This window comes from Sabethes cyaneus, chromosome 2 (assembly GCF_943734655.1).
Source record: "Sabethes cyaneus chromosome 2, idSabCyanKW18_F2, whole genome shotgun sequence".
In the NCBI taxonomy this organism is placed as follows: domain Eukaryota; kingdom Metazoa; phylum Arthropoda; class Insecta; order Diptera; family Culicidae; genus Sabethes; species Sabethes cyaneus.
In genome coordinates, this window is record NC_071354.1 from 182,136,622 (window position 1) to 182,162,751 (window position 26,130).

At 43.0% G+C, this 26,130-nt stretch overlaps 2 protein-coding genes across 3 annotated transcripts in view; one reads left to right on the forward strand and one right to left on the reverse strand.

Annotated features, from left to right (window-relative positions):
- The window catches only part of LOC128737532 (acireductone dioxygenase), a 389,037-nt gene that overhangs the window by 316,540 nt on the left and 46,367 nt on the right, over positions 1 to 26,130 (forward strand). The window lies entirely within an intron of this gene.
- The window catches only part of LOC128737516 (PHD finger protein rhinoceros), a 43,227-nt gene continuing 23,854 nt past the window's right edge, over positions 6,758 to 26,130 (reverse strand). For both annotated transcript variants that reach the window (XM_053832173.1, XM_053832172.1), the window contains exons 3-7: positions 25,099 to 25,640; positions 24,836 to 25,030; positions 24,556 to 24,772; positions 24,295 to 24,484; positions 6,758 to 18,475 (exon numbers count right to left, since the gene is read on the reverse strand). In XM_053832173.1, coding sequence (XP_053688148.1) covers positions 8,730 to 18,475; positions 24,295 to 24,484; positions 24,556 to 24,772; positions 24,836 to 25,030; positions 25,099 to 25,334 — 10,584 coding nt within the window. In that variant the 5' untranslated portion in view covers positions 25,335 to 25,640 and the 3' untranslated portion in view covers positions 6,758 to 8,729. The remainder of the gene's footprint in view (positions 18,476 to 24,294; positions 24,485 to 24,555; positions 24,773 to 24,835; positions 25,031 to 25,098; positions 25,641 to 26,130) is intronic.

Genomic DNA, 26,130 nt, shown 5'->3' on the forward strand with positions numbered 1-26,130 from the left:
GCTAGCCATATTAGTTGTCATACAAAAACTGTCAATTAAATCGTATTTTTTCAATCTATGATCTTGAAATCATTTATGTTTAAAAAAAGTAAAAGTTGTACTCCGGTTGAAACAAATTGTTTTACATGATGCTACAAACACAAAGCTGATAAAATAATAGCTTTAAAAAGCGGCCTCCTTTGACTCCAACGAATATTTAAATATACTACTAAAATATACATACATGTAGATACGTGAATTAAGGCCGAAGCAGCGCACGCATCAAACAGCGTTGGTGCGATCGAGAAAGATAGCATTTTGAAAATCTTAATTACTTCTTAAATAACGCTACGACATAGTTTGACGAATACATCATTGTGTGTAAAACCCGTACCTGATATGATATGTCACTACAGTTGAGTATTCAAACCCATCTAATAAAAGTGCACTCTCATTTAAAATTTTGCTTCGTCTTTTTTCTCCCTCTAGTGCGCTGGCTTGGTCTTAATTATACTAATTGTTATCTTGTCATTTTTAGGTGCACCTGAATACCTATTTATAAGCGAATATGCAAAACTCAAATTGTGATAAACCTGCAAGTTTTAAAAATAATGTAACTTGATATGAGACAATCTTGATATAAAACAACTTCGATGTAACACAATGTGATAAAACACAATTTTTACTTCGATATAATACAATTTTTTGCTGACAAATAATCTATATTTATAAAAGTGAGCGTGAGTTTGTTTGTATGCTTGTTTGTATGTTCCACCATAACTCCAGAACGCCTTGACCGATCTCCACCAAACTTGGCACACATATTCCTTGACATAAGAGGATCAGCACTGGGAGTTGACAAAAGGGGAGGCCATATTTCCGAAATGCCTAGACGGTTATTCATCAAACTTGGCACACATATTCCTTGACATAAGAGGATCAGCACTGGGAGTTGACAAAAAGAAGAGGGGTGGTTCCCTAATAGGGGGAGGCAAACTTGGCATACATATTCCTCGGCATAAGGGAATCAGAAAAGAAGGGGTTGACATAAGTGGGGGGTTAATAACAGGGGGAGGCTCCGAAATGTTTGGACGGTTCTCCCATAAGTGACGAATGGACGAAAGGGGGAGTTGATGACCGGAGGTTGCTGACAGGAAGGGGTGAGTAACGCCCACATGACTGTTACAATTAATCCGTACGACAGAAAAAATCAGAATACTAAGCTGTAGATTTGTCAAGTTTAAGTGTAACAGGAAGGGATGAATTTGCTGACAACCTAGCAAGACAAGGATCAGCTCAGCAATTTATTGGTCCTGAACCGTTTCTGGGCACCTCCACATCCGCCGTGAAAGGCGAACTGATGACATGGGAAAAGCTAGAAATAGCATCCCGTTGGAATCAAACACAGGGTTGTAGACAAGCTAAACAGTTTATCTACCCAAACCCTGCAGTAGCTAAAAAACTACTCCATTTAACTCGTAGTGAACTACGCACGATCACGGGACTCCTAACAGGACACAGCCCCGCTCTTTATCATTTAAAGAATATCGGCAAGGTATCATCTGACACCTGCCGCTTTTGTAACTCTGAACCTGAAAGTTCAGCGCATCTGCTCTGCTATTGCGGAGCTCTTGCATTATCAAGGCACAACTTCTTAGGAAGTTTCCTTCTTACTCCATATCAGGTATGGAGCCTAAATCCCAAAACGGTCATTGGCTTTATAAACCATGTAGTACCGAATTGGGGCACAGGATTACAACTATTCCGCTCAACTCCATCAATGGGTATGAGCGATCCGTAAACTGTGTACAGCAATCGGGGCCTGCCACAAAAGACGATCATTAAGACTGTCGCAGTGGCCTTTTAACCCAATGCCCTTCTGGCATACAAAAAAAAAAAAAAAAAAAAAGGGGTGAGTAACGCCCACATGACTGTTACAATTAATCCGTACGACAGAAAAAATCAGAATACTAAGCTGTAGATTTGTCAAGTTTAAGTGTAATATAGTGTAAGTGTAAATCAATGTGACCCGTATAAAAAGTTTCGATCATTAGTGCTAACTGCTAAGTGTTGTTGGTCGACTCTATTTGAGTCACAGGGGCAATCATTCAAACAGTGATGTGGAATTGATTTGAGAACAGCATATTTTTCCCAGCAGGGTGGTGTGGCTGACAAATCACATAGTACCGGGACCTACTTAAAGGTTGATTCGTTTTAAAACAACTGAAACTATATAGCAGTTAAACACAGCCTTTTAGTTATAATTTAACTATTATTAGCTGTTATTTTCGATACGCTGGCTGGTTCCATATTGTCGCCATCCATAGATGTTTAGTACGCAAAATGTTGACAATTTCACACCCCTGGTTTTTCCCATGGTCAACGTTATGTGGCATGTTCCAAAGTGGGCTCAGCCAATAATTTGTGCAGACTTGCTCCTGGTGACGAAACTAAAAACATTGTTTACAAACAAGTTTTGTCTTGAAGTGAGATGAAAAGAATGACAGGCAGGGTGTCGATTAAATCCAAAAATAAAATTCCCTGACTTTCCCTGATCCATAAAATATTTTTCCCTGTCCCTTTGAAATTTTGTTTTCAACCCTTCACAGACAAACAGACGAGACACTCGCGTTAATTCCATCGTCCAATCAAAAACCACTTATTTTTCATAAAAGCATGTTTCGCAACATGGCTACACCGCAGCGCGCGAGTGTTATTTCGAGTTTTCAGTATAAAACCATACAAATGTAATAGCTTTACACCATAAAACCCTGCAAATGCAGGCTACTGCGCGACATGCATCATAACAGAGGGTGCTCGTGGTGCAACCAAAATGTGTAGGACGATGGTTTTTGAAGGATTTTCTTCTATATGTCATGTCAGTTCGTCAGTGCCTTTAGTATGGCTTATGCGACCTTCTGAAAACTAAAGCTAGATTTCATCATGTTTTATGAACACGTATGAAAGATTCTTAACCTATTTCCTACCAGCGTTTCGAAAACGCATCGCACTCTTCGATCGATTCTAGTGACAGTTAAGTTTGAGTTATCAACTTGAATGCTAAAAAACGAAGATTGAGGAAAAATCTAATCGATCTGTTATTGCGCAAACCTTGGATGTTATATATAACAAAATTACAGTCGTGTAAACACAACAAGCCTTGCTAACTTTCAGTCGGCTCAAACTAGTAACTTTGCCTTTGCAAGGTGAACACATGTCTGCGGTTTTTTAGTTGAACTAAAACAAAACTTTCCTGGAAGTCTCGGCTTGTTATCTCTGCTGGAAAAAGTGTGGGGTTAAGGAGATGATTACCTAAAGATTTTTGGTACAAAAATGTGCGTTTTGTTGGCTTCGAGGTACGGCAAAAAGTTTAGCTAGATAGGGTTTATTTCTAACTCCCGTCGTAGTAAGTAAAGTCATTCTAATTTTCATCATTTGTTGGATGGAGTTAATGAATACTCCAAAAGTTCGTGTGCTGATTTGACTAAAACACACTTACCTTCCGATCCGTGAACTTTGAAATCACTGAAAAGCGATTATTAAAGCATATTATTGAAATTATGCAACTGACTTTATTGCTTAAATTCGTTGTACCGTTTTAAAATCCGTCCACCAAAATTTTTCATCGTCCGAACTTTAAATCTCAACAATGTTTACGAAGCTAACGCGCATGTATTTGTGTAGGATGGTATAACAAATGTAGTTCTGCAAAATTTCTGCAGGTCAGGCAAGTTTTCCTGGCTGTAGAATAACGACAATGCCTTGCATGAATTATTTTCATTTATGAATGACGGAAATTCAAATGATTAATCGACATATTCTTCTTCGTCGCAAGAAAAAACGTGGGGAATTTGGCTGGTAGGACTTCTTTAATGATAAAAAGCATTTAAATAGATCTCAACTTACTTTGATTGATCGCGTATGATAGACAACAAACAAAAATATTAGGGAATAACTAGTTTTGCATTGTGTGTCATAAAAAGGCTGATATTTTTAATAATTTGTGTTGGATAGGACGGGAATAGGCAATTACGACGAAGCAGCAACATACCCTATATTGTTAGAAAATATCCACATGGCAAATATTTTAATCCTCAATGTTGGACAGTATACGAAGCTAAGACTAAAGCTGGGAGTCATAATTTCGGATTGCAACTATCAAGGCATGAGAGCTACATCGACTCGAAGTTCTTTGGAAATTCGGTGGCGATTTCCAGAGAAACGGAGGTCTGTACAAAATTAGCCGGTAGAAGCCCGTAGATGATCGTAGAAGAATTAAGGGCAAACGTGGGCACGTACTCCCGCCATTTCTAGAGGATTTGTCGGAGAGTAAAAATTTGATCCGTAGTAGCACGGGCCCCCATAAAGCCCGTCTGATACTCATTGGCGTAGCTAGAGGGGGTGCCTGGGGGACCAGGCCCTCTCCAGAACTCTGGAGGCCCCATCTAGAAATGTTCACCAATTGAAATTAAAAAACCGGACAAACATCCAGGAAGTTTCCCACTGTGTAGACGTATTTTTTATTCACTAGGCATCGCAAACGCGTAGTTGTCGTCGTCAGTAGCCGTCAGTAGCCACCCTGCTCCCTGCTCATTCTGTTTCAAGCAGTCGTCTCCATTCAACTCTATCTTGGGCCACTCAGCGGTAATTTCCCAGATGTTGTACCTCACTTTCAAGCTGGTCGAGCTATCTTGTACGTTGAGCCCCTTTGTTACTGGTGCCAGTAGATTTTTGAAGAGTTGTTTTCGTCGCACTGTCGTCCGGCATCCTTACGACTTGTCCGGCCCACCGCGGATTACACATTTTCATTAATTATTTTGTACACTTACTTGATCGGGGTACACGGTTTTTACACTACGCCATATTAAATTCAACCGAGTAACAATTTTCAATGCGAGTGTTTTGGTAAAGGGATAGCCAGGGTCTAGCTAATTTGTTTTGCATTTTGTAGTATTTTTCTTGTACTTTCACATGGGTAATAAATGGTTTGAATATATTTGCATGTTTGGGAGTTATTGCTGTTGAAAATTAGTTAATTTTTAAACGAAAACTTTAATTTTCTCCGCAAATATTGGCGATAGCAAGTTAGTATATTCTACAAAAGTATGTAATTTGACTGTTAGAAAATTTTTACCGAACATGTCAAATGCGTATAAATACCGTAGAAAGAACTGTGGTCAAAAAATTGATTTTCGTAAAGTCTCCACAAAAATTGTTCTTTATCTCTAAAACTATAATAGCTAGAAGGTTACTTTCTTTAGCAAAGTTCTTTATAATAATCTTTTCAAAAATTTTGCTTTGTTTTGCTGTATCTCTTACTGTTCAAAAAATAAATTTTTTATCTAACTTTTATGGGGATTAATCAAATAATCGTTCATGCCATATGAAAGAGCTTATTCACGACAGATACGTATTTCGCCTACGACTTGCAGGCTTCCTCAGTGTCTGTTTTCGAATACTGACACTGAGGAAGCCTGCAATACACATAGTAGAATTAAATTGGATAAGTTTTCTTCTTTTTTAATTTTAGGCTCCTTACTAGTGTTGTTGTCCGCGGTTACCAGCGATCGTAACTACACGAACTCACTAACTTCTAGTTCGTCGCCGTCAACAATTACCGTCCGTAAGACGCACGTGTTTGTTTCCTTTGTGCCTCTTTCTTTCATGTGTTTGGTCTTCGACGCATTTATATTTAGCCCAATTCTCCTAGACTCCACTTTTGCAGGATCACCTCCTCAAGAGTGATGTTGAATAGCATGCAAAATAAGCCGTCACCTTGTCTCAACCTTTGCTGTGTCTCAAAAGCACTCGAAAGTATCCCCGAGATGCGCACGAAAGACATCACTCGATCCAATGTTGATCTGACCCGTTACGTCAGTTTACCCGGAAAACCATGTTCGTCCATTATCTGCCATAGCTAATCTCGACCGACTGTATCGTATGCTGCTTTGAAATCAGTAAGGATGTGCTGTGAGGACCAGTAGTACTCTGTCGGATGGTAAACATCTGGTCCGAAGAGGCGCTGGCCCGAATGAGACCCGCCTGATAATTCCCTTAAAACCCTGTGCTATCGGTGACAGGCGGTGTAACAGGATCATGATTTTTTTTAAGTGCACGCCCTAGGCCCCTTATAGGGAAATTTCCTGGCTAGGCCAATGCTGATACTGCCCGACGAACTCTCCGTTTATAGCGTTTATAGGTTGATTGTTGTATGTTTGTTTATTTTCCGCTGCTAACGGTATTTCTAATTCCTATGTTAATACTGTAGTATCTAGAGTCGTCGATGATGATTATCACGTCATGTTCTGGGCACTCTCCCTAGGTGAGGTCTTCTCGAGCCATTCTTAGAACTCGTCCTTAGCATCATGGGATTTATCATTGGTCGGCATGTATACGTTGATTGGGCTGTTAGTTGAAGAAGAATTTGTCCTTAATTCTCAACACACATATACGGTCATCTACCACGGGCCTCCACTGGATAACTCGTTGCTTTTACTTTCCCAACACTGACGAAGCTGCGGCTCCATGTTCTGCATTTCAGCCGTCACTGTACTGTTAGATGTGGTACTATTGAAGCAAAACTTTCCTTTCAAATTTGCACTTTTTATCACATTCTCGGCTGGCTTTATTTCTTTAAAAAAACTTACAACATGCTAAAAAGGTGAAATTTCGGAACAGAAGGTCAGCTTGCAGTGAAAGTGAATAATACGCTATTAGTTATTATTTTCAGTTTATGTATTTGTAAGAATAATTTATTTATATTGATTTTGTTGTAAATTTTCATAATTTACAGAGATTTAAGGAAATTAAATATAAAATAATAATAAAAATATATTGCGTTTTTTAATGCATTTCCTCTGCTTTTCGTCTCTGTTTAAATTACCATGTTTAATAATGCTTTGTTACATGATATTTGACATTTACTTGTTCTAAGAAACTAAGAGAGAATATTTTACTTTTATTCACAAATTACCTTTCACTTTTTTCTCTTTTTTGTTACTTGTTGCCTCCCGGCATCCTTAACTTAGTTTAAATTTATCTCCATTGTTTGTTTTAAATTTTCTACTTTTCCACGTGTGTGTGTGTTAGATTACGATATAACTTTGTCCTGTCAATTTATGTTATAATACATTCATAGTTACGATTCATTTAGTCGCCTTTCTTCATTCTAAAATAGTAAACTACATGTTGTGTTGTTTTGTTTTTTTTTGTCCCTAAAAAAGAGTGTAGTCCACTTTGTGTATGTTCACTAATATTAACCGTTTCATTTCATTTTACTTAATATATCCTAATCCTATGTGAAGGAGGGGATTTTCATAAATAAATTAAATAGATTATATGGGCAAACTATATGTATAGTAATCGCAGGCATTACGACATAAAAATTAATACTAATCGTAACTCAAATGTTTATTTTCTTTCGCTAGTTTTATTTTTTGAATATATTTTCTTTCATTCTTACAATTCAGTTTAGCTAACGTGTCTTAATTGAATAAGGTGAAACATCCTTTTCATTTTTCTGTACTTTCTATATTTACACACACACGTAACAGATGAATGAATTGATGTTCGGCATAAAACGAAACTTGATCACTTAAAATTTACAGTAACTTTACAACTAGTTTCATTATGTACAGTGTTTGTGGCGAACCGTTTTATCTTTTTTTATAAATTTAGTGGAGCATGTTAATATATTTTAGTTCCGGCAGGGGAAACTCGGTGGCGCCAATGCTGCAATGCTAATTTGGGGAGATATTTACAAGATGCGCGTGGCGAATGAAACAGGGGGTGAAGGGGGAGAACTTTATAACTACGTACAATCTCATTGTGATAATTTCACACCCGACGCAACAACAACAATCAATATCATGCGCGCGCACATACGAGACACGGACACACGTCGTGGTAAGATTACTTTAAACAGTTTCAACCGGCACAACGTCTTCATTCGAGATCGATAGATTTTTGCACTCCTCTCATGTTATGCTATTTTTTGCATAGGCTATAGTTTTTTTCTGTTATTTATGATTTCTATACGTTTTCCACTGTGTAACCTTAGAACACGTCAAATATTTAACAGAGGGTAAACTAGATCATTCGGCTGTTAATAAAAAAAAACAAAACGTGAAATGAAGAAGATCCGATTTTTCTGTTGGCGTTTAATTTGATTGCCTCTAGTACATAGGTTTATAAGTAATTTTGTTGTTATCCTTCCTGTGGGGGATTAGCTTTTTAATATCTTACAATCAATTTGTAAACTTGAATGTGGATTCTATTTGCTACCTTTACGTTTCTGTTAAATATTCCATTTGATCTGTTACATAGCAATAAAAACTTTCGATCGACTATTTACAAATGGGAAGCTTTGCTTTCTTAGATAGTAACATGTGTTTTTTTTATTTGAACGAATGAGGTTTTCCCATAAACTAAAAATATAAAAAAAAAACTTAAAACAAAATAAACTTTATGTACCATCATCTCTCAAAAAAAAAAAAAGCATTTCGGAAAGACTGAAACGGGTAAAGTTGCGCAAAACAAAACACATTCGTTTTCAAGCTTGCGGCGAAAATAGTTAACTTTTTTCGCGACATTGTTCCACTTGGACGTTTCCATTTGCCAGGAAGTCTTAAAATTAAAACAACGTTCCTTAAAATAAAAAATAGTACCAACAGGAAAACAATTTACATATTTTGACTGGAGAGATTTGCACAACAATGAAACATTTACACGACGGCTATTTACATAAAACGTCATCTCACTTCGCAGTCTTTGGCAGCGGCAGATAGATCATGCTGGGGCGCTTGTTGCAGCTGGGAGGATTGTGACAGCGTGTGTTGCTGTTGTTGTGACTGTTGTTGCTGTTGCGGAATGGAATTTGCAAACGGATTGAATTGAGTCCCACTGCTGTTACTACTACTACTGTTGCTGCCGCCGCCGCCGCCGCCTGTACCAAAGTTATTGCTGAAAGACATGGTGGTGGAAGCGGTGGTAGTGGAAGAAGTAAATGAGGACATTGCACCAAAGTCGACTGTTTTGCAGGGATGCAACGAAGACGAGTTGAAGCTTGGCGTTGTTGCCGCCGCCAAAGGTTGTTCTCGAACCGAATTAACTGCACCGGTGAAGTTTGGCAACGCAGGTTCCGCGCACAGGGAGGGAGCAGCACTAAGGTCGATTGTCTCCGTATTGAACGGGATGTCTAGCTTCGAGAGTACGATGTTCAAGGTCTTAGTCTCGTCGTAACTTTCCGAAATTTGTCTATTTGATTGTTGAAGTTGTTGCTGCTGCTGCTGCTGCTGTGGTTGCAATTGTTGAAGTGATTGTTGATCGTCAGCCAATTTTTTATTTTTTGAAGTCATTACATACCCGCCGCCAGATGAGCTTCGGGCCAACTTGAGTCGGATTGGTGTTATCTGGGGCTTCAGTATTCCACTGCTGCAGTTACTGCTGTCGTTGCTGTTGTGCAATTCGGCCAGATCCAAAGCTAGTGGATCTGTTTCCGGAGAGTTTTGTCGACTGACCGAAGGAAGGTCAGCAAGCATAGGTGTATTCATCGTGTCTTGTGTCGGTGTTTTCTTAACGCCTAATCGTATGACGATTCGCGGCGCATCTTCAGACTTGTTGATGATCTCCACCTTCTCGACTTTTTCACCCTTTTCCCGTTTGTGCTTCTTTTCCTTTTTGCGTTTTTTGTGTTCCCGATCACGATCTTTATCTTTGTTTTTGTGCTTTTTCGCCTTACCGCCCTCTTCCTCGTCGTCGAACATCATCTGCTCGGCAAACATCATCGCATCCCGGCGTAGATCTTCCAGACTAGGAGGCGCCATAGTGGCCAAACGTTTCTTTGGCGGTCGTATCCGATCGCTGTATGAGCCAGAGGCCTCCATTACATCGGAACCGATTTTGATTTTCAGCTTGGGAGCCGCCTGCGGCTGATTCAGTGCCGTAACCGTGGCTGTTCGATTATTTCGCGAGCGTCGTTTAGCTACCGGGGAAACGTCAGCTGCCATATTACTTGCCGATCCGTTGCTTCCGGTAGAACCGACACTTCGCCGACGCTCGACAATGTCATGTTCCGTGGGAACCAGCCCACGAAGCTCTCGTGACATATTGGACGAAAGTTTTCTTCGTTTCTTAAAGTCTACTCCACCGTAGTCTTTATAGTCGTCCCTGGTAGGCATCGTGCAAAGTGAATCGACTGCCTTCGGAATGCCAACCGTCCTATTGATGGAAGTCGTTAGCGAGAGACTTGGATTCTGATCTACCACTTGCAGCCCCGTTTGGTCGTCATGGTTCATATCCTGCGTCCAGTATTGCCGAAGTAACTCTTTCTTCCGCATTCTTCTTAGATTGGATGAACCACCACCTATGTTGACGGCTAGCGGGGTTGACATGATCGGAGCATTCAAGCTGGATTCCATGACATTCACGGTTTGCTGCAGCGTGGTCGTCGAGGAGGAAGAGCTATTGTCGAGTTGTGCCAATGGTCCCTTAATTTTAAGTTTCATAATATTTCTAGAATCCGAAAGTGAAACTTTCGTAATTATGCTATCCGAATCGTTCGTTTCCTCCTGGGGCAGCTCGATCGGTTCTAGTACGGTTGGGGTAACGGTTAGGGTGGAAGCTGACAAACCGGTTGATGTTGTCAACGATGCAGCCATAGTTGAAGAATCGGAACTGAGACCAGTCAGAGCAGCGGTCGCTGAAGCCGGAGGTGTTGCATCGACCTTGTTATTACTAGCCTTAAGAGCTGATTGTAGCTCATTTTCCATATCCTCATCTATGTCAGCTAACGTTTGATCGGCAGTACCGCTGGCAAATGCTCCAAGCAAATGATTGTTGTAGGCCTCGGTGTTGGTAGACGAATCGAAACCACTGTTGTAGGTTCGCATATCGACCGGACCTGGCAAAACAGTCTGAACCATGTCCTGTAGACTAGTACTGACACTGGGTTGCGATACACTAATGTTTCCTCCCGACACGATACTCGAGCTTAGACTGGGCGGTAATGAAGTAGGCGTAAATGATGATCGATTCTGCTTGGTTCCTCCGCCGAGGTTAGAGTTTTGCGAAGAATATATATTCAAACCGGGGAACTTTGGCGATTTCGAGGGTTCACGCGACGCACGGAACGAGTCCTGCAAACGACAGTCGATCGAACGTCGTCTGTCCCGCATGTCGCGTAGCTTTTCCATGCTGTTGCACGCCAGGTCATCGTCAAAATCGGGATCATACACAGTTCCAATCAGCTTAGTGTGAATGGTGCCACCTACAAAATCGTTATAGTCGTTATGCGGCAGCTGCGGTATAAAACTTATTTGCTGTCGACCGCCACGGCCTTGTCTTCCATTTTTGCTCTTAGCGGCGGCTCCACCACGCTGGCTCGTACTGTTTGCCCGTGGCCCTCGAGGACCTCGCTTCGCGCCACCTTCCGGCTTTTGCACTTTTCCACGTTGTAGATCTGCAACCATCGACTGGGATTGCTGAGCCTTAGGATCGAAGGTTTTTGGACTTTTACCGGGACTAATATTAGGAGATTTGATTTGATTTAGAGTAACCGTAACCGACGTATCGTGAACTTGATTTTGAATGCGAGAAGAGGACCGTGCGGACTTAGTGGGTGATTTTTTGGCTACACTGTTTTGATCCAGCGATTGCAGAATATTAGCACTATCGTGTTGCTGCTGTGGAGTCAGCTGCTGCTGGAGCATTTGTGGAGTCTGTGGCCCCATCATTGCCGGCGAGTGATTCAGCATGAAATTATGCTCCGGAGTGGGCTGTTGCTGTTGCTGCTGTTGTTGTTGATTGTTTGGAGAAACCATAGCCGTTAGCGGAGAAGCTGCCGTCCGAGGAGTCAACGGTTGTTTTTGTTGCTGTTGCTGAGGGGTGGGCGGAGAAACAATTGCTTCTGTCAGCGCCATGTTGTGTGATGATGAGGTAAAAGTTGCTCCACAGAGACTGTTCGGTACGACTATGTCGTCCGGTTTACCAGCTCCGGCTCCTCGAACAATATTGGCCGTTGCTTGCTGCTGTTGTTGAGGCGTAGGAACAGAAGTCTGTTGTTGCTGCTGCTGCTGTTGTTGTCCGCCTGCTGCTGCAGTCGGTAGCATTGGATGGTGTGGTTGGTGTTGCTGTTTACCGGATTGGAAGTTTGGCGCAAAATTTGGAGGGAACATAGCCGCTCCTGGAGACGGGAATGGAACCTGAACGTTGGAGGGTGGAAACAAAGCTACCGCACCGGGGTACTGCGAGGTTTCGTTAAAGTTGTACTGCTCGAGTGGGTTCATACTGTTCGGTGGTGGCTGAGATTGTTGTGATGCTGACTGAGGTTGTGGCAGTTGATTTTGTATGTCCATAAAATTGTTGAGATCATTCAGTTTGTTACGGTGATTATTAGCATTCATATCATGCTGTTGTTGTTGCTGCTGCTGCTGTTGCTGTTGTTGCTTGATCAGCATATTTTCTTTTTCTTGCATCACCGAGCACTCGTGCTTCTTTTGATTCGGTAGAATATCGTTCCAACGACGCTGCTGCTGTTGCAGATTTTCGAACAACAATGAGGTAGCTTCATTTTGATTGGCAACGCTTTTGATGGTTTGCATAAAGTCCAACTCCGGCAGTTGATTGATGTCCTCCAAATGTGGATGCTGTGTTTGATGGTGATGGTTGGCTTGTGTAACCATACTCTCGAACAGACCGGACACTTGCTGGTCGCTCAGATGGGACTGTTGCTGCTTGTGGTTATCCGAGCTCGATTGATTGCTCAACAAACTAGCGGTTTCCATACAATTTTGAGCCTGCTGCTGCTGTTGATGCTGTTGGTGGTGAAGCATTCTCCGGTTATCGCTGATTGTACTAGACAGTGACTGCTGTTGTTGGTTGTGACTTTGCAGCATAGATGGAGGCACCCATCGCTCATCGGAAGGTCTGCTTGTGAGATGATCCAAATGATCGTCCTTTGGATTTTTCTTACTGTGCGGTACTGAGCTCTCAACGTCATCATTGGAATTGTATTTGTTGAAATATTCAACGTCGTTGCTGGTCGTCGGTTTTCCTTTCGATAGTTCTTTACTGATGGCGACATATTCTAGCGCATCGGCCCGACCAGCAGCTACGAACATCTTTCCCTCATCATCCATAGAAATAATTTCGGCACGAGTGTCTTTCTCTTGGTCTTGCTTAGTGTCCTGACCAACGCTCGAACCTTTTTTGTATTTTTGGCGTAGTTTTTCAACAAGATTAAGTGTCTCTCGCTGGGTATCCTCTTTGCCATCTTCCATGAACGGGAAATTGAGAGGAGGATTCAAACCGAACGTATCGTCCGAAACCGATTCAGTCACTGCCGGTAATGACAGCAAGTCGAATATCGACTGACACAAACCGCCACTGGCTGTGTTTAATCCGGCATCTTTCGAAGCCAAATTATTGCTATTGTTATTAGTATTACTGCTAGTAAAGTTGGTCATAAGGTTGCTCATACTGTTTGTGGTTGTTGGAATGTTTTCCATGCTTGCCGGCGGCGCTTGGAACGATGAAGATGTGACCGGAATAGACTGCGAAACGGCAGCCATAGCCAACGATTCTAGTTCGAACTGCTTTTTCTCCTCCGCTATCGTACTAGAAGGTTCGATTGGCTTCGAAGTCTGATTAGTAGGCTCTGCTTGCAACCCGACAGGAAAATCTTTCGTTTCCTCCTTCTTTGTGACTTCGCTATGCTTCTCTACTTTACCGTCATTAGAACCATCTTCTACTATAACGATTTCACGGCCATCGTTCGATCGTGAATCATCCACCAGTGAAATGATCTCGATATCTTTCTTACTCTCAGGCAAATCTTTAGCTTTGTCTTGAAAGGTGGCAGATTTTTGTTCATGCATTTCGGGCAGCGGTTTAACCGCTACCTTTTTCTCTTCAATACCGACATCCTTCTTAACATCATCCAAAACCATCCTTTCAGCGCAGCTGAGTTCGAATTTCGACCCACTGTCCGGAATCTTTGAGTATTTATCACTGTTATTTTCCTGTTCGAGTAAACTGATCCGAGCTGTATCATCCTTCTGTTCGACATCGTTTTTCATACGTTCTATTACCCCGTTGTCCGGAACGCCACTCAACGATACATTATCCTTGTGTTTTTCCTCATTTTTCTTTGCTCTAACCGCTGCCTCAAGCACCGGACTGTCTCGTGCCAGCACCAGTAGCTCATCTTCCTTTTTACCGGCGCTACTACTTCGAGATGATGAATCATCGATGAGTATGACATTATCTTCCTTTTCCTTACGGCTATCCAACCGACCACGACTGTTACTTCGATCATACTTTTCCTCCCGGATCGGAAGCAGCTCGTGTTCTTTACGATTGGCTTTGGTCTCTCGCGTAGAAGGTGATGCTGTTGTTCGAGTAGTAACCGCCTTTTCGGGAATATTGACCTTTTCTCTAGCATCTGATTTTTCCTTTTCAGCCACTTTTTCTTCGCTTGCAGTTTTTCCTCCAGGCACTGCCTTTTCGGTAGATACTTTCTTTGACGCTGTTGCGGATTTTGAGAGAGCTGTTTCTTTCTCGGAAGCTGCAGCCCCTCGTCCAGCTGCTTTCTTTTTCTGCTGCTCTTCCTTAATCATCTTTTCAGCTTCAGCGGCTAGCCGCTCCTTTTCCTTCTTTTCTCGGTCGAAATCAACGAACACGGATTTCCGACGACCGCGAATGGGCACCGGTGGCTTACTAGTAGTTTCTACCGTTGCAGGAGGAGGCTTTATTTCGTTTGCCGTTGTGACAACACACGAGTTACGTCGATTGGGAATCATTTTATTACCAGTGACATTCTTAGAATTATCTCCCGGTTTGAGCGGGTCAACAGCTCGGGATCGATCGTGAGCAATTTTGCTGTCTTTGATGGATGCTGCTGACTTTGCTTGTGCAGTGCTGCTGCTACCTGTCGGCTCAGATTCGACGGGTGTGGGCGGAGCCTTGCCGGATTGCCTAGAGCTAGTGGCAATATCACTGGTTTTGCCGGGTATGGCCGTTCCTGGTGGTTCTCCTTTAACGGCAACTGAAGTCTTATCAGCTTCACGTGCGGCTGCAATTGCCGAGCCGGTTTTGTTCCCTGTTGGCGTTGCCGTGGTTTTCTTGCTACATTCAAGCTCCTTACGACCGATTTGTTTCTTAGGACTAGCTTCTCTCCTTGCCACGACAGATTTCCGCCGACCGCCTTTTTGTAATCGCGTCGAGTCATCACTCTGACTACTGCTGGAGTCGGAGTCGCTATCGGACGAGGAAGAACTGGAACCAGACTCGGAAGATTTACTCTTGTCAAGAAAGGGCATCTGCCGGTCTGTTTTACGGGCTGCAGCAGTCGCGGCCGATTTACCAGCAAGGGACGAAGCTGAAGCTGCTTTAGAAGCAGCACTTGTTTTATTCATCTGCGAAGCAGCTGTCGCCTTCTTGCTGTCATTTTCCTCTTCTTCGTCGTCGTCGCTATCCGAATCCGAGCTGCTAGAACTAGAGCATGACGATGAACTCGTTTCCGAACTAGAACTACTAGAAGGAGTAGATATTTTCTTGTCTTCCTTACGACTGGCCGCGGTGGGAACTTTGGCCGTAGCTTTTGTTGGTCTGACTTCATCCGAAACGGGGACGACCGGTGCGGCGGATGCCACCGTTGCCTCTGCCGGTTTTCCCATACCACTTTTGATGTGTTCCGCCGCTTTCTTTGCAGCTTGCCGTTGTGGTACGTAGGCTAACATGTCCGACAGGGACGTTTCCTTAGAATTTCCTCGCTGTTTTTCAGTCGCTGCTAGCTTTTCTTTTTCAACATCTTCTCGGTCTTTTGGTAACGTCTTCTCTTTGATTGGCGCTTTCTCTCGCTTATCCTTTTCTGCGTACCGATCCTGTTTCTCTACTGGATGTTTCGAAACCGATTCCGCTGTAGGTTGCTCAATGGGTTGCTTAGTAGCTTTATTATTGTTTCTTTTAGCTGTCAAAGTAGCTTTTGGCGGAGCTTCGGCAGCAATCTCCTTACTTTGCTTGTTATTAGTACTGGCGGAGGTTTTCTGTTCGGTATCTTTCGTACCACTACCAGTACTGATGCCGCTGCTACTACTGCTGCTACTTACGCTGCTATTACTGCCTGTACTGCTGATTGAACTGGTACTACCGCTGCTACTACTGCTGCTGCTTGAACTGCTACTGCTGCTACTACTACTACTGCTCGATACGGCCTCCGCTCGGGTTTCTTTAATTTCCTTTTTACTTACGGACGACGAATGGCTTGCACTGGCCTGGCTGGCCAGAGACGATGATTGCACTGGTGGGACTTGGACGTTCGTTTTCATCAAATTTTCGGAAGCTTTCTTTGCAGCTTCCCGTTGAGGAACGACCAGTAGGTCGGTTGAGAATTCCTTTTTGGTCGCCTGTTTGCCGCTATCCTTTTCCAACTTTCTCCTGCCAACTCCGCTTCCAGTTTCTTTGACGGATTTACTATTTGAAGAGTAGCCACTGCTGGTTGCCGGAGTGGCTGTAAATACTGGTTCTGAAGATGTTTTCTTCGAGTCTGTTCTCAAAGAATTGGATACAAACGACGATGTCGTCATGGAGGATGCAACCGTAGTTGTAGCTTTTGTCGGTTTTGTTGGTGACACTGATTTTTGCTTGAGCCGATCTGCTTCTGCCAAGTTAAATTCCTTCATAGCTGCCTTGGTGCGGAACGGATGCTGCTGCGAGTCGCTTGCTGTGTTATCAGTCTTGTCTTTATCGGTACTGTCAGAATCAGAATATATATGCAACATCTTTTTGTTGCTGTAGGCATGTGGCGCTCCAGTTTGGTTACCAGAGCGGGACACAATTGGTACTATTTCATCGCTATCATTCGAGTCTGAGCAACGCATCCGATCGTCAGCATACTCTCTCTCCATTTGTCGAAGTGAATGATTACGAGATTGAGCACCCTTTTTTGCCTGTGGTATTGATTCATTTGTGCCGGGCGCCGGCTTAAGCCGATCATTACCTCGTTCGTCCTCACTTGAACTTTCCACTGAATTTCGGCGGTTTTTCTCAGCGGATGAATTAACTTTCCTTCGCTTACGATCAGCGGCTTTCGTTTGACGGGCTTTCTTCTTCGCAGCTGGTGATGAGTTTTTCTTCAAATCCTCTTCCTCAGCCGAACTGGCAGTTGTGCTTACACGCCTTGAGTGTTCTTCACTTTCGCTTGAAATATCGCTCATGCCACGCTGTGTGGCACCGTTTATATAGGTTCGCTTGTTATCCTGCTTGTTACTAGCTTGCCGTTGAGTTGTAGACTTGTTCATTCCATTGATATCCGACGGTTTCCTACTACCAGCAGCAGCAACAACTTCCTTATCGACTGATTGTGACTGTCGCAATTGTTGCTGTTGCTGCTTACGATTATTTATCTTACTACCGCTGCCAGCGGTACCACTACTATTACTACTATGTACACCAATTATACACCCTAACATATTCTCTAAACTCAGTACTGCACTACTACTAACGGAATCACTTGAATATAGTCTATCATATATCGTAGGACCGTGGTTCGCTTGTAAAATAACATCGATTGTAGATTCGTCTAGAGGTCTCTTGTCGCTCGCTCGCTGACACAGAGAGGCGATCTGCTTGTGAAAGGTTTGCTCTCGCATACGGAAGAATGAACGCGACAATTTTTCACGCCGACTGACCATATAGCACAAGTTACGAACCCTTTCGAGATCCTGCCGGAGGTGGACAAACATTTTCATTTTCTCTAAATCATCCGCTTGCTCCTGATTTTGGGCTACCATGTCAACATCGTCAGATTTGGGAGGTAAGAGTGGACGATTGTGACCAGATTTGCGTTTCAATACCCAGTAGTTATAAATGTAATGAATAGCTTCCTGATCAACATCTAACAAATGACAACTAATATCTTTAACACTAACATGCTTATCAAACTCGGCCTCAATCTCCTGCATGCGTTGAGCCCGTGCTTGGTTGCGTTCTTCCGACGTCATGTCCTTGCGCTTCTTACGTTTCACCTCTCCGCTGCTTGCAGTTTCATCATCGGTCGCCGATCCTGTGTTGTTGTTGGAATTTTTATTATCACGTTTACCTTTGTGAACACCGTGCTTCTGACAGTATGAGCGAAGCTTCACACCGTCCTCTGCGTTTTCGTCTTCGATAATGGCCCGCATCTCCAGTCCGTGCTGGAAAGCGCACGTCACATGATAGGCGGTTTTACAAGTTTTTACCGAACACTGGATGCATGCTCCAACCCGTTCCCGGCATAGCACACAAATCAGCGCCCATCGACTGGCCGGTATACTGGAAATTTTCGTGATCGGTTCCATGCGGTCGACCGAACCGATGCTGACTTCCGGGATCCACAGAGCACAGGAAACATGTGCCCACTTTTGGCCAGATCTGGTTGACTTCATGGCGCCGCCCTTGTTCGGGCACAGCACACAATCGGGTTTCTGCCCCATGGAACACGTACGGCACATCCACTGGCCTGAAAAGATCGGAACGTATTATTGCACCTCTCATTATACTTGGAGATAATAGCTATTAGCATTCAGTTTGCTTTCTGATCGAGGCGCAAAGTTTTTTCTTATACAATGTGGGGTGAGTGCAATAATCTCGAAAGATATCTTTGAAAAAATATGAAATATTGAAAATACCGTGAGTCCTGAAGGTATAATTATTTTCATACAAACATATAAAAACAAATAAAAACATTTTCATGTGAAACTCTCCTAACTTAAAACCAGTTCACATACGGTAAGGTCATTAAACTGTTTACCATGTTTTATGCTATAAATTCCTATTGGAATTGGATTTTTTTATTGGCTGGTTCAAAGATTCCACTAAACAAGTTACTACTACATATTGGTTCAGCGATCTCATTGAACAAGCATACCAACACATTATTAGCGGTGCTAATTCAGTAACAATGAAGGAGGTAAATAGAGAATATGAAACAAATTCTACTTTATATGGAAATCGATCACGGTTGCCGTATCTGCATGCATCATTCGCTAAATTTTCTCATTTTCTGGAATCAAAAACGGATGATTGGAAAATTAAACGTATAGCCGCTGATAACGAAACGGGCCTAACACTTATCGACTTTACCGCCTCCAAGAACATGACCGTACATAGTACCGTGCAACTTACTTTCAGCATAGACTGCTATACAAGAAGTTCAGCTGGAAGTTAGCAAATCAGAAAGAATCACTTATTGTCGACACTTCTCAGACATCATTGACGTTGCATCCTATCGAAGCGCTAACCTTGTCTCGGACCACTTCCTAGTGATAGTCGAGATGCTCCCAAAACTCTCCACTGTAAACAACTTTCAGCACCGATGCCAGCCTCGGTTAAATTTCGCTCGGATGCTTCATCGGCTTCATCCAGAAGCCACCGTAAACTACGCGCACCCACTCCTTTTGTATCCATAAAATGAATTAAATGGTACACCTTCGTGCACAGTACTTTGTTATACAAGTATAACAGATTTAATTGAATAATCTCGGGTAGCACTGGCATGCTACGAGCATAATTTGGATAAACAGAAAAGTAAATAAAATAAAGCCTGCTGATCGAACTCAGCCAAGTTTAGTTTAAAGTTACAACTACAACTCGAAGTACAAACGCGTGTGGTCTGTGGTGTGGCTATTCGGACCTTAAGAAGAATCTCCCTAAGTTTTCATCTTTATCAAGTGGCGACGAGAAAAGTGGAAAGTTAAAGTTTTTAACCGGTAGTGTTTGCTTCGGAAAGCAGAAAACATTGTTGCAGCGGCGTACTGCACCTAGTGATTGGCCATTTAGTGCGCGGGTAAAACGATGAAAGTGCAAAAATCTGTGGCTTTGATTGCGTTTTCGCAGCCGGATAGTGTACAGGTTTTGTTTGAAGCCATTTTGTATTCAGATGGTGTCTGCGCAAGTGTTAAAAACCCGCTTTTGCGTCCGCTGTGTTGCACCATATTTTTCTGGTAGGAGAAGAATAGATTACTTTGTGATTCTTTGAATTCGGATACCGCCATTAGTTAACATAATTATTTGCCAAAAAAAGAAATTTTTTCTTGCCATTTTGTCTTTTGTGTCAACAAAGGCTGCACTCTGCAGTTTCTTTTTTGTTTAAAACAAATAATTTTGACTGTTTTGTTTCATTATTTTCTTTTTTTTTATTTACCAATAGATTTTTAAATCTCACTTTGGCTCTTTGGAAAATTGCTGACAAAACATCCAGTAGGACAAACGACCGGATTATTTTAATTCAGAGCGGACCAAGCTCCCTGAAACGTTTAAGGACGGCTACTGGATAGCTTTTCTGAACATCTTTTGAATCGATCGGGTGCAGCCCGAAGAGTTAAAAAAAGAATTGAGCCAGCGAGTCTGGTCGGAATATATTTTGACGGACTTTTGCGGTCAAGAGTATAGCGGTATCTGTTAAGCGTTTTCGCTTCTGTATCATTGGTTCCATTTAGTGATATATTTTCATTAGATAATGGCTTATAGCGGTGAAAATTCTCGCCATAGTGGCAGCGTTTTAATTGGTTCATGGTTGGCTTTCGTTAATTACTCTGAAAGGCTTGATTACTTATTTCAAGTAAATGGTATTACTGACGTTGCTAAACAAAAAGCCGTTTTTGTTACGTTAAACGGTTCTGCGGTTTACGATGAGCTTAAGCTTCTTTATCCATCTTCGGAGAATATTGAGCAAGTTACGTATGCGGACATTTCTAAAAAGCTTAGAGAGCGTTTTGATCGTGTTGAGTCTGATCTAATCCAAAGGTATAAATTTTATAGCCGGGTACAAGGTCCTAACAAAAAGCGAAGCTGCAAGTCGAGTGCCGCGCTTTTGGAGAGTTTAGAAAAACGGCTATCCGCGACAAATTAGTAATGGGGGTTTATGATCAGTCCCTCCAACAAAAACTACTAAATGAGGACACTCTCAGTTTGTCAACGGCGGAGAAGATGATAGTAAATTGGAAGCTGGCCGGTGCTCGTGCAAGAATGATCAATGATCGTAACGGTGGCCAAGTTGCGTCGATTAGAGGGCGTTTAGGTCGAAGGAACTTACACGATAATGGCCGTAGTAGAAGTAGAAGCCGCGATAACGGTTATAAGCAGCGATGGCAGAGTAGAAGTACGGAAGGAAAACGAACGGGACGCTATGCGGATCTGATCTGCGATTTTTGTGGCTTGATCAAGCGTTCTTGCTTTAATAGGAGGAAAATGCAGAAACAATCGGTGAAATTTGTTGACGTCAGGGCAGACTTGAGTTTCGGTGACGATAAAATAGCCGACATGATACGGACACGATACGGACAGCGACAGTCACTCAGGTGTCGGTTGGAGACGTTTTCATCACGGCACATCGTAGTCAGCTCAAACTAGCGAAATATTCACCTGCTAAGGCGTGCGGAATTGTTTTCCTTGGCGCTAGCAGCGATGAGGAGGTGCGTGTCGGAGGTACCAACCGCAAGCGAAGTTTTCGCTCAACAAGTTTTTGCAACGAGGAAGTGTTTCGAGGTTTGGAGAACCCGCCATCAAGAGTCGGAGAATGGAGTCGTCTAATGACGATCGAAGAGAAGCAGCAAGCATTATAACTCCTACGACACAACGACACAAACAGAAGATGATGTAGCGAGCCCAAATCTTTCGGAGAATGCGGGGGAGCATGCGGAGTGGGAGCGAAACGCGAAAGTAGTACCAGAAACTGAATGCATCCCACAAAGACCTTGTGCCGCCAGCCGAAATATGTCTGGATAAGAATGTTAGTATTTTGGCGGATGATCATGCAGTGACCGAAAGGTGGAAGCAGCACTTCGACGAACACCTTAATGGCATCAGACGGAAAATCTTGGCGACGAGGCAAGCAAATTCGATAGTGCGGACTGTAACGTTTGAGTAACTTTAACTCACACAATTGAGGTAAAGAAAATGTAGTGTGTCCATAAACTGTTCGCAAATTGGCAGCACTGACTGTCAGAACAAGAAAAGGCGTTTCGTTGACAACCAAATATCCGGAAGGAAAAGCAGAAAAAAGGAAAAAAAACTATCGTCCGGTGTGATATACAGTCACTGCAAGACTGAATACGAGCTCTTCTTGGGCGGTTCGCCGAACCATGAACACCGCATTTCCCGTTTGGTACGGCAAACAAAATAAGATTCGCGGTTGCAGAACATCAGGCAGAAGAAAAGAATTGCGCTGCTGGCAAAATTGTTTTTGTCCCGACGTGGGGTCACACATCTCTTCATATTCGGTCCGTTCGAACCAATTGCGCGAGCGTGACAAAGCAAAAGTCCGCGAGAAAATGGCGAAGAATAACGTTGCCGGCAAGCCGATCACCCCGGCCTGGCTGAGCCCGCCATTTTACATTTCGGTCCGGGCGAACCAATCGCGTGCCCGTGCGCTTGTCCGTGGAAAACGTTACGAAACACAAGTCTAGCGCAGCTGACAAATCGACTCCGCATTCTTCGGCCGGATAATCCAATTGCGTGCGCGTGTCAAAAACAAAATCCGCGAGTGTCCGTAAAGACAAAGCAACCGGTGTCAACCGCGATGCCAATAGATCGATTCCACCCCAAAGTGGCTGATTTTTGTGTCGGGAAGAGCAGCAAACACCGTAAGCGCATGATTTAATTTACCCCAACGGTGTCCCGGAACAAACCGTCGTCAAGTAGCGAGAAGACTCCTTGTCGAAGAGCGCGCGATCTTGAGCGACCATTCCATGCACCAAAGCCATCCCATTTGCGAGTGACCGAAAGCAAAGTTCGACACCAGTGCGCATCCGGCCACCACATCGCGGCGCGTCGAACGCGATCCTGCCTCGAACTCTTACCGGCAGGCACCGGAAGCCACATCTTCGTCAACATCCACTAGCAAGAATACGTGGTTGTTTTTTGGCGATCGGGTTGGACAACGCCATCACACAAGGTAACCGTATCGTCTTCTCATCAGTGTTCGACGTCACGCGACAATGGCGCAGTAGAGACAGACTAAAAATTGTAATAGAAAAGATTAGGTAAAAGTAAATACGTCTAAAAGAAAGTATGCTGGCCCGACGGAACCGATGCCGACCGACGTCGCTTAGAGAGTGTAACGAGCGATGACGATGAGTTTAAGGTAGCTGACGAATTTGTCTACCTTGGCTCACTGATACTGGCGGATAATGACACCAGTCGTAAGATTCGCAAGCGTATTATTAGCGGAAGTCGTGTTTACTATGAGCTTCACAAGCAATTGCGGTCGCACAGGCTAAGCCCCCCTACAAAGTGTATCCTGTACGAGACGCTTATTAGAACGATTGCTCTCCAGGGGCATGCAACTTGGACAACGTTCGAGTATTAAGAACGATCTTCGGCGGCCTGCCGAAGAATGGAGTATGGACCATGAACTTGCATAGCTCTATGACGAATTCAGTATTCAAAAGGTGTCTGAAACAGGACGGATACTTTGGGCAGGGCATGTTGCAAGTATGCCTGGCAACTACCCTGCAACGATGGTGTTTGCTTCGAATCCTTTAGAAACAAGACGACCTGGAGCGTACCGACCAAGATTATTGGACGTAGTGGAGCGAGATCGGGCGCAGAGTCGCGGGGTTCAAGGAGTTGGAGAGCGGTAACTCACAACCGAGAGAATTGGAGGGCGGAGACCCAAATAAGTCAGTAAGTTTTGTACAAGGTGCAGATCGCTCAGAACGCTTGTGGATTTCATTGTAGGCACAACTTCCACTGATAATACGTTTGCTGATATCACGGATGGTACTATTGTCCTCGATAGTCAATGAAACAAAGTACTCGAACTCGTGGATTACCCCAAACTGATCCCCATCAACTATCACAATACTGCTAGATAGGCCCTGTTGCACTCGGTCTCGCTCGGCAATATATCGGTACATCTTTTTATACGACTCGGAATTCGCGTCGTTCCGTATCCGAATCTTGACAATCAATTGATGCAAACCGTTATCTAATTTCTCCGGGCTCTAATTTTTCCAAGTAATATTTTTTCAAAAATTGCTGAGAAAATTTTCATGTACCCTAGTTTTTTTTTGTTTTACGCCGCTTGGCTTAAGAATTATGAATTTCTAAAAGAAGTGATGTTCGAGAAAATTCCCTCCATACTTATACGATAACTTTGAACCCAAAAAAAACTTGTACTTGATTGCGCAGACACACCGCAAACTTGTAGTTTCAGTAATCTGTAGCCAACAGAAACAGTATAAATACATGAATGATGCTTACAATACAGGTGAATTGATCTACAGTAATTTGGTACCGGACATGCTGTTTACTAGACAGAGAAATAAAGCTACTTACCAGATGGTATGTTAGTAATCCCGTAGCAAGCTTGATGCACACAAATATTGCAATTATCACAGAACACCATCTCGTTTGCTTCTTCCGAGTCCGGCGAGCGACATACGTCACAGATGACATTCTCGTCGTACTCGATGCCAAGACCTTCTTCGCTTTTCATAATGGCCTGGATTTTATCCCAACATCGAACCTGTGAGAATTGAATGACAAATTAGCAAATGGTTTCTAACACTCTCACCAGATCACCGGATGATAACGTACTTCTAGTTCTTCAACGACCCTCTCAAATTGCTCATCAGTCACTGGCACCAGTCCGGCTAAGTTTCGCTCTCCATTAAATACTTTCAACCATGCTTCGTCGCACTGGTCGAGATCGTAATAGCACACCTGCTCAGAGATGGCTGGTGTGTTAGATAAGTAGTGCTGATCATGGGAAAACGATTCATCCTTTGTTATTCGAATATATTTGTTTTTGGGACTACAAAAAAGGGAAATCAATTAATTTACTTAAACAATAACATTCTTGAGTCGCGAGACTTACAGCTTAAAATCTTGTCGTTTCTTGTAGTGATTTTCCTGTATGATTGACACCGAAGGCTCCGGTAAAGAATCGGGATTTACCGGAACCTGCACACCTCGCTCCCATTCCTGCTTCCATTGGTCGTTGATGACCCAGTACTCATCGACAGCTAATGGTTCAGAATCGGGTAGCTTCATGGCACTGATAAGATCTTTTCTGTTTTTCACAAATAAAAAAAATACGGTTATTTTGGGAACGGCGAATAACTTGCAGACTTCAACTACCTAAACAGTTCAGCCGGTGCTTCCGGTGCAGTACGGTTGTATATGCTGGACATCTTAATGTCGATGACCGCCCGAGGCTGCCAGTTTTTCGTTGGCGTTGTCGGACCGCCGGTGTTCGATGTAAGGGAGTTATCGTCCTCCATGGACGATGCCGCCGGACGGCCCTTTCGCTTTTTGACCGGGGGTGGTCCATCGTTTTCAGCACGGTTCGATCGCTTTTGCCCTTTCTGCGACATACTTCGTTGGGCCGACTTTCGACGCCGTCGTTTACCACTCTCAAGCAGAGTGGCTACTAGACAACGCGTTTCCCAATTTGATTGGACTGGTGGACTCTGGGGGATTTACTGTCGATTTAGCTATGCTAAATTCTACAGACAGTAGTGCTTCCTCTAGTAGTCCGTTGGTAGGAGCTGAGTAACTGCTACTATTAATGCTGGTTTTGGATACAGTTGCTTGATGTATTTGTATGTAAACTTGGTTTGACGAATAATGCTTCTTGAATATTGAATATTACATAAGAGTAAGTATTTGAATATGATAACCTGAAAAATATAAAAGAAATATTAGGAGCAGCTCATCGACAATTTTTTCAGGCACAGTTGCTACATGACGCAAACGCTCGGGGCTTGATAAAAGGTTTGTAACATGAACGCAAATTTATCCATATGAAAGCCGCTGTTGATCGGCTTGACCATTGCATCTTTTGAAAAAAAAAAAAAAAAAAACAGAGAAACTGCAAGTTTCAATACATTTTTGTGCATAAATGCAATCATATCTCACATACTGCAGACGGTGCGCTAGAATTGGTCCAGCTCAGTCGGCAACGTATCTTATGCAGGTACCGCAGCGAAGCTACTTCCGACCATTGCATCTTTTTTTGTTGGTTTGGCTTTTTGGTTCCGATTCCGAAATATTAAAATAGTTCTTCAAAATAACGATGTGAAAAAAACATGAGGTATTTTGTTGCATAATCCTAATTGGATAAAGAATAGGGATGAATAAAATCCCGTCTAGCCATCAAGAATATAAAAG